Below are 9,581 nucleotides of genomic sequence, written 5' to 3'. Positions count from 1 at the left end.
GGGTCTTGTGACCGCTGAGTGGCGTACACCTTTAATTTGAAAGAAAGAAAAACAATTTTTGAAGAATACAAAAGAAGTTGTAATTTTGAACGCTATGTGGCGTAGACGTTCGTTTCTTAGAAAAAAATTATTTGAATTTTGAGATTACCAACGAAAAAGGAAAGAGTTTCAAATCTGAGCGCTAGATGGCTTAATACGTTCAGCTCTGAAGAAAATGTTTGAATTTTTAGAAAAAGGAAAAAAGTTTGCTATTCTGAGCGCCAGATGGTGAAGGCGTTCAGTAGGTGAAAGAAAAAAGAAATTTTTTAATTTGAGAGGAAAAAAATAGAGTGAGAGGTTTGTAAATTTGAACGCCAGATGGCGTTTGCGTTCAACTAGAATGAAATTTTTTGAAATTTTTTTGAAATTAGACAAAATGGTTAGAATTTCGAGCTCTAGATGGCGTTCGCTTACTCGAAATTTAGATAAATCGAAATTGGCGTTGCCTATTTCTAAATATTTAAGAAAGTTTTTTGTTTTTGTGGAGTGTAATAGACCTCTTGCAGACCGCGGATAGCAGGATTGCTGTTGTCCGGCAATGTTGCTATCCGCCATGTTAGAAAAACTTCACCCTTTTATAACACAGTGTCTTATGGGATTATTGTTTAAAGTTTTTCTTTTTCAAAAGTGATTAGTGTTAGAAGAAAACTACATACAAGGTAAGAAACTAGAATATTTAGGCTAAATTTATAATACAAATTTTTTACCTTAAGTGTTCATAAAGTATTTTTAATTTAATGTATTGAAGAGTTGCCTCAGAGATGTCAAACTATTACAAGAAGTGCATCGTCGAAGGGTGCCGAAGCAACAGAATTGGAGAAAAGTTATTGGGGGTAGTAAGTTTTTTTAAGATTCCTGCCTGGCCTGACAAACGCTTCTTATATACATCACTCAAATATTATTGAGGAAAGAAGAGCGCTTTGGCTATCCAGGTTAAACATCAAAAACTTTTACATCAAAACCAAATACTTATTGTGTAGTATTCATTTCGTGTTTGGTAAGTAAAAAGTTTTTACCTGTACTACTAACCTTTCCTGACGTTCCAAATTCTCTTATAGGAAAACCATGCTACTACATGGATAAGCACCATCCAGATTGGGTTCCTTCATTATCATTGGATCAAGCTAGCTGCAGCACCCGTTCTGAAAGAAGATTTTTGTTCAGCTACAATAGAGGTATTAATTCTTCAAAGTTATTTTTTATATATTTCTCTTTTGATTAAACTATTTTATGCAGTTTTGCATTCCTCGAAGACTACGAACTCAACATCATCCACTAAAGCAAATCCTCCTCATGCGCGTGACATTAATGACGATGTCCTTGATAATTTAACTACACATCTGTAACAGAATTCCCATTCTGCAAGCAGGGCTTCTCCAATTTATCTCCCCCACATCCCTCGTCACACAGCCTCCACTGGAACCTACCATAAGACTGCAAGCAGCAACAGAACCTTTTCCCATCGACTCCCCAAAAGACACCTGCACCGCCCGAATACATATTCTTACATCAGCCGACTAACACGGGAGCAAACTCGTCTAGCCGGAAACTCCTCGAACATCTTCTTACCTGTTCCCACGCCTAGAATATTCATGCACCTGCACCGCACGCGCCAGAACATTCAACCCCTTTTTAGATTAAGATAACAATGCATAAATAACCGTAGAGATAGAAATATTTTTACTAATTATTCACTTAAACCCTAGTTAAGTGACATGTCCGAACTGTCACCACAGTTCGGGGGTGGCTTTAACACAGGACTATTAAATACTAATTTATACCTCAAACTCACGCTTTCTCCCGTAAATCTCACGACTTAAAACTATAATTCTTCCCACCCCTCCGTGACTCATCCTAGCGGATGGGTACCCTTTAACCACTCTAAAATTCGACTTAAGTGAGTTGACAGAACTATCAACTCGAGTCGGGGGTGGCTTTTTCACGGAGCCTTCCTTCCCTATTGTTTTCTTTATTCAGGTCACGGCCGCATCTTTTCCATATAAAAGGCCGTGACTTTCCTCTCATAGTACAGTTCGGTTAGTTCTGTCTAGCTCGTTACTTCCTTTAGTTCCTGTTGAGCACCTTGCAGCTCCTGCCGAGCTCCGAGACTCAGTTTAAGGTACCAGTCAGTTCAGTTAAGTTAGTTCTGTGAATTGGACCCTTCCCTCACGCATTGCTCAACTATTACAATTGGTATGTCACACCTCTATTTATTTATGTCTGTAGATTAGACTTAGTAGCCAATACACTTGCATTGTGGATCAGCCGTCTCCTTTTTATTTATTAAAACCGCTTTTAATTTAATTATTCCGTAAAGGGAAGAATGAGTAAATCCATGATCCCTTTACACATCCAACTCCATGTACTGTAGAACTTCAGGAGTCAGCAATGGACTTATCCACTTATCCATACTTATCCACAAGAGAACGGCGGCCCAGCATAAAAGAAGAGGAACCTTTGTCATTTGTTCAATCAAGTGAAGAACCTCCACAAATTGTGAGTGATTTAACAAAAGAAATCGAAAAATTAAGTGCTGAACTTCAAGAATTAAACGAAGAGTATGTGTCGCTAAAAAAAGAATTTGCCGCATACTGTCATAGGCCAATAACATCTAACTTTTTTAGAAAATGTCAAAACAGTGACAAATGGATGCGAGTTTACACTAGAATGCAAACTGCGAAGTCATTTGAGAAACAGAATAAGGCAATCCAGTCAGGAGTAGTAGAACATAATAACAGTAAACTTTGTAAACGTCAACAGTTTTTTTTTACCCTTGTTAAACTCACTCATAATCCAACGGACTTAGATTTGGCATTTCGCTTTAATATAAACGAATCGACAGTCTCCCGCTATTTTCATTCCTGGGTAAACTGTTTGTATTACAAGCTCAATGAACGTGTCATTATTTGGCTACTTATTTCAGAACTAAAAGTCGCAATGCCTATGTGCTTTCGTCGGCATTATCCGAACACTGTATCGATCCTACATTGTTTTGAAACGCAAATTCAAATTCCTATCGACAGGAATGATCAAGCAGCCACATATTCAAACTATAAAAGTAGAAACACTGTTAAATATTTGATTTCTGCAACACCTAACGGCACTATTAATTTCATTTCAAAAGGATATGCTGGTAGAAAGTCTGGTCAGTTTATTGTTAGGAATAGTGGATACATAGATAAACTAAAACCAGGTGTCTGGGTTCTTGCAGACAAGGGTTTTGAGGTAGCGGAAGAAATAGGATTGAGAGGAGCAAAACTTATAACTCGCTTTAAGACAGCAACGCAACTAACACAATTAGAAACAGAAATATCACGCAATGTTTCAAACGTACGGATCCATATCGAACGAGAAATAGGATGTATGAGTATGAAGTTCGACATAATGTGCGGACCTGTTATAATGTCAAACCTTAATACTTTTGAGGATAATGTGTGCTTTTATGATAAAATTGTTGCTGTTTGTTGTATAATTTCTAATTTGAATCCTAGTATTATTCCACTAGAATGATTTATTCTGTCTCTGGATTACATCTTTGGATTTGATTTATAACAATACAATTTCAAATTAATTCACTGGCTTCAATGCTTTCCTAACATTACTAACTTTCTTTCTTTGTTGTTTACAGTCATCACATGTCAAGTTTTCTCCAAATCTTTTTTTTCCTAATATAAGTAAACAAGATCTGTGATAAGTTTTTACACGGCATGAAGCAGAACTACAAACAACCATAGTCTCATTCCACCTGTGGATGTTACAAAAACAAGGACCATAAAATGTTGAGTAAGTAGAGGTTTGTATAACAGTAGGTATGGAATTTTTACCAATGTCTTTTATAGTATGCCTAGATGCTACCACATTTGAACTATCCACGGGAACAACTTTTTTTTCTAAGGTTATAGATACACTACGGCATATATCTTCGTTAACACCATCTTCTTCGTTTTCTACAACAGTATTTGTGGCAGGTAACTGAGATGCATTATCAACATTACTTTGAATTCGGTATCGTGTTTCAGTATAAAATTTACCAATCAATTCCGGCAATATTGGCAAACTCTTGGCAATGATCAATAACTTTAGGAGAGAAATTTTTATCACAGTTAATAGTTAAGAAGACCAGATCTACTTTGGTGTACACAATAAAGAAGCACAGGTTGACTTGACACACCATCATTTGAAATTGAATCTGACTGTAGTAGGAGTGATTCTTCTTTAACGCTAGTTCATCAGATTCTGTGACATAGAGACAGAATTCCTTATCCTCCTTCGCTGCCGTTATAACGTTTTCGTTAGCGTGTTGAACGGGCATTTTATTTCAACAACTGCTTTTCCGTGGCATGGGCAGTTGAATATTGCGTCTGGCGTTGCTGCCAAAAAGGGATGCGACTCCTAAATAGTAAGCCCTGCTTCAGCAATCAAAAACCCTGTGTGAAAGTTTTCAGATTTCAATTTTTTTTTCAGGCTTTTAGCGCTTTTTTTTTCATTGTCTATACCCCATCTAACAAACGGAAGTTGAAATCATAATTATGTTTTAAATATATAAATGGATGAAGTACCTTGTTGCAGGTGTGCTGAATGATTTTACATTTGGGTAACAGATCTTTAATACAACTGATTTAGCTGGATTGTCTATCCTTGTTGACATAACAGATTTAACCACGCTAGCAGTAATCCTTCCTTGGCGGAATGTATTCCATAACTTGAGTGTCACAATATGTTCAATTACAAATAATCACTTAGACAGCAGTGGGGAGTTGAGAGTCATCGATACACACAGGAAAACAGGACACTAACAACCAGCTCTCCGCACACCGCCGAGCTCGCCATTGCCTTCCCTAAAGCTACTTGCTCGACTCCATGAGAGGGAGGGAAACGAATGGTATCGATGACATCTATGGGATCAGTTTGAACATTACAATTTATAATTTGATTTAAACTGTGCGAGCGGGAACATCGCCGGCTTCATTTTTGTTTTCGTCGGAAATGACAATCTGGTTCTCCTCGATCACACACAGTTTAGATACAGGGCGATGATAAGTTCCTCCTTTATTCCGCACCAGAGCGGGTCGAGGGATGCCGTCCTTTCCAAAGTAGATTTCTTCGACGAGACTGATCGGCCATCTTCCTCTTGGGTTGTTTTGGTCGATCACCAGGACCAGGTCGCCGACTTGGATATGACGTTGATCTGCGTACCATTTCCTTCTTTTAAGGAGGGATGGAACTACTTCAGCGGTCCAACGTCGTCAGAAATGATCAGCAAGGATTTGAGCATTCAGCTATCTCGGGTTTGGCTCGTGTATGACGTCGACCGGGAGACTAGGGTTGGCTCGTGCCAAAAGGAAGTGATTCGGCGTGAGTACAGCTGGGTCATTAGGATCCGTCGAACATCTTCCAATAAGGCGATCGTTAATGATCGACTCAACTTCAACTAAGGCCGAGATGAGCACTTCTTCTGGGAACGAGCGGTCTTGAAGGATGAAATATAAAGCGTTCTTGGCTGTCTTGATGAGGCTTTCCCACGCTCCGCCGAAATGTTGAGCAGAAGGGGGTGAAAATACCCATTCAATATTTTGGGCTCCCAACTCGTTCACAATGAGTGCTTGATTAAGGCGCTCCAAGCCGGCCTTTAGCTCCTTCTCTCCAGCGGTAAGATTGGTGCCATTGTCGGAATACACCACATCTGGTCTTATTCTTCGGCGAGAAAATCTGCAAAAGGCTAAGAGGAATGAGGAAGTGTCCAAGGAGTGAGCCATTTCGAAGTGCACAGCTCTAGTCTTTAGACAGGTGAATATAATTCCCCATCTCTTCTCGGTGCGTCGGCTGACCGTTGTCAAGATCGGCCCAAAATAGTCGATTCCGGTATTATAGAAAGCCGGACGGTCATCTTGAAGGCGATGAATAAAAAAAGAGGACTCATCAACGGAATGTTGGGCTTTGCTCTGAAGCGCTTGCATTCAAAGCAGTCCTTTATGATGTTGTTGACAGAGGCTCTTCCTCGAGGTATCCAATATTTTCTATGTCAACGAGGGTCCTCTCGGCAGAAACGCGACGGAGGAGCAGATGTTCCCGTTGCGTGATGGCCTTTGTTACTTGATGAATCAGTGCAAGTAAAATGGGATGCTTGTTGTCTTCCGGGAAGTTACAATAACCCAAACGGCCGCCGACGTGAGTTTCGCTTCTGAATCAACAAATGGCGTCAGCGTAATTAAAGATGAATCCGGCTTAAGCTCCTTGCCCTTCTCGAACCTGCGGAATTCCTTTCTGTAGCATTCTCGTTGAGCTATCTGGTTGAGGATAATTTCGGCTTCTCTCATTTTCGAGATCAGCGGAAATGGACTACACCTCTTCTCAGCACCTTGAGGGAAACGGTTGTGGATGTATCTTAAGATCCAAGAGATGATTCGCTTAGTCTTGCAGATGTTGGAAGTTCGTAGCACAAGAGAAGAGAGAGGATGGGGTGGTGGCTCAGCTATGGCTCCTACCCACTTTGGTGGTTTCACTTCCGGGTCTTCATTTGGCTGTTCGAAGTATTCAGGCATGGCCGGCCCCGTCGCCTTTGGTAGGCGAAGAAAATCTGGGCCAGCCCACCATCGATTTGATTCCGTTAACGAGGTGGCCTCAACCCCTCGACTGCAGTCGTCGGCCGGATTTTTGCTTCCCGGCACATGCCACCATTGTTTCGGGGTTGTTAAGGTCAGGATTTCACCTACTCGGTTTGCTACCCAGGTGTGATAACGGCAGTAGGTAGAATAAATCCAGCATAATACAGTGGAGGAGTCGGACCAATATGTCTCTTGATCCGATTTCAGCCTGAGTTCAGTTTTGATGCTTTGTGCTAATCGGGCGGCGAGTACAGCTGCTGACAACTCCATCCGTGGTATAGTGAGGGGTTAGATTGGAGCTACTCGACATTTTGACTTCACGAACGACGTGGTGACCCTTTCTTTGTCCCGAAGGAGTAGTTAGGCCACCGCACCGTATCCAAGTTTGCTGGCGTCGACGAAGATGTGGAGTTCAATTGTCGTCGGCGAGAAAGGCTGTAGACATCTTGGAACCACCACCGCTTCCAGATGTCGTAGATCGGCAACCCATGTTCTCCACCGTTTTACCAATTCTTCGGGTAGAATTTCATCTCATTCGGGATTCAGGCGGCAAATGTCTTGTAGAAGGCCGGGAGCGTGATGGGTGTCCAGAATCCTAGCGGGTTGTAAAGGCCACAGACATCACTAAGAATAGAACGGTAAGTGTCGGATCCGGGGCGAATGTTAACTTTAAACGTGAAAGCATCCTCCTGCAAATTTAGGGTTATTTCTAGTGTTTTCAGAGCAGGGAGGTCGTCCAGGTTCAGATTAAGACTTGGATCTTATCGCAGTTCACTCGGGATCGAGTGGAGTACTACACGCGATGTGGACATCCATTGAGTCCAGAGAAATCCACTTTTCCCGAGTCCTTCTTGAATTTTGTCCCGGAATTCAACAGCTTCCGTCTCGGTGTTGAACGAGTCCATGTAATTATCCATGTAGCAATTCCTTTCGACCTTTTCGGCTAGTCCGGGAAAGTCCCTTTCGTTGTCAGCGTTGTCAGCACATAGGAGCAAACGGTGGGTGATGAGGCAGCTCCGAAGATTTGCACCTGCATTTCGTATACGTCTGGAGGTCCAGCGAGTATTGGGGGTCACCACAGGAATCGCAAGGCGTGCGTGTCATCAGGGCGGACTCTTACTTGGTGGAACATCCCCTTGATATCGCCCGAGATTGCAAATTTTCTTTCTCTAAGTCTTAAGCGGATCCCGATCAGGCTGGTCAAAAGATCAGGTCCGGTCAGCAATCGATTGTTGAGAGAGATACCACGAAAGGTAGCAGCGCCATCAAACACGATGCGGCATTAACTGGGCTTGCTGGGGTTAAACACAGCGTGGTGGGGTAGGTACCATGTTCGACCGATGGGTCCATCCACCTCGTTTTCTCTCAACTTTCTAGCGTGGCCTTGGTTGATATAATCTTTGATGGTCAGCTCATAAGCGTTGGCCTTAGCGGGGTTCTTCTTTAAGCTCTTGTCCAGGGATTGAAAGTGGGCCAGAGCAACAGCGTAGTTGTCTAGTAAATCCGGGTGATCAGTCGTCCACAGAAGAGGAGCTTCGTAGCGTTCACCTGTGTAGATCACGATCTCTTCCAGCAACTTGAGGGCTCTGGCGTTTTCCTTGCCAACAGGTAGCTTCACATTGGGGAGGTTGCCAAACGAATCAATAGACCACAACCTGTGCATCATTTCGCCTAGGTCGGCCCGTGTTTGTTGGTTTGTCAGCCTATTGAACGAAGGAGTCACATTTCGGCCGGCTGTTTTGCAGAGAGGGCCTCGAACACACCACCCGAACACCGTCTTTATTCCCCATGGTCCCGGGGATTCAGGTGTTGATTTTCTTGTCTCTAATTCTTCAAGTGCGTCCTGGTAGTCTGATCCCAGGAACACGGTGATTTTCGAGAAGTCAACGGGTGCCAAGTCGAGGTCGGCTAAGTGAGGATATTTTAATTTCTCAGTTGGCCAATCGATAACTGCCGGCTGTAGGTTAAAGGTCTTCACGGCTGGTAACTCAAAGGCGGTGAAGGAGAAAGAACCATCCAGTGATGATATGGTAACGTCTGCTTTCTGGACGCTGATCAGTGGGTCCCCGTGTATGGTTCCTATCAACATCTCTTCGGTAGGAGGCCCCAGTTTCAGTGCCCGCAGAGTCTGTTGATTCATCAAACAAAGCTCCGAGCCCTGGTCGACTAATGCATATGTGACAAAGGAGTTGCCATTTGCTTCCACCTTTAACTTCACGACAGCTAACAGGACCTGTCCCGTTGAGGTTTTCTTGATGCAGTAGGCGCTCCCTTTCTTGAGGATCGGAGATGGGGGTTAATCTTTAGGCGCCGATGATGCTGTCGTCGTCGTCCTGACCGATTCTGTTGATACCAGCCAGGACACCCTAGGTGCTCCATGCATCATTGGATGATGAAAGGACTTGCAGTTTTCATGAGTGCAAGGTTTCTTGGTGGAGCAGCCTTTACTTGTATGTCCAGCGAGTAGACAGCGGAAACAATGCTTCTTTTCGATCACAAATTCAGATCTTTCCTTCGGAGTCCATTTTTTAAACTTTGAGCAATTTGACAACGTGTGTGTTCCCGAGCAGAGAAGACAAGTTGTTGGTTGAGTGGTGTTAAATATTTTCGGCGTCCGACCAGCTATCTTGGGTGGTTCTTCTTTGCTTTTACTCGTCCTTGGACGTTGCCGGTTGGCATTTGAATGAGATGTGAGGATGGGAGCCGCCCATGTGCCGGCCATGACTCTTGAGTCGAGCCACTGATCGAAATCGATGAGAGTGGCCGCCTTGGGTTGAATATGAAACATCGTTTCTCCCCATTTTTGCATCAGAATGGGTGGAAGCTTCGAGGTGACTTGATAGAGAAGGCCTGGTGCTAGCAGATCGTGGATGTGGCCACCGTTAGAAAGGTCGGCTACAGCTGATTGAATGGCTCTAGAAAACACACAGAGAGATT

The 9,581-nt window shown here is 43.0% G+C and overlaps 1 protein-coding gene and 1 pseudogene across 1 annotated transcript; one reads left to right on the top strand and one right to left on the bottom strand.

Moving 5' to 3' along the window:
- The first annotated feature begins 2,427 nt into the window (after positions 1-2,427).
- Positions 2,428-4,060, top strand: LOC116926969. Its single transcript, XM_032933878.2, has one exon. The coding sequence runs from the start codon at positions 2,428-2,430 to the stop codon at positions 3,547-3,549; it is 1,122 nt and encodes a 373-aa protein (XP_032789769.2). The 3' UTR covers positions 3,550-4,060.
- LOC116926968 lies at positions 3,705-5,795 on the bottom strand (annotated as a pseudogene).
- Between the last annotated feature and the right edge of the window lie 3,786 nt (positions 5,796-9,581).

This window comes from Daphnia magna, linkage group LG3 (assembly GCF_020631705.1).
Source record: "Daphnia magna isolate NIES linkage group LG3, ASM2063170v1.1, whole genome shotgun sequence".
NCBI classification, from domain to species: Eukaryota; Metazoa; Arthropoda; class Branchiopoda; order Diplostraca; family Daphniidae; genus Daphnia; species Daphnia magna.
This window is presented reverse-complemented; position numbering and strand designations above follow the sequence as displayed.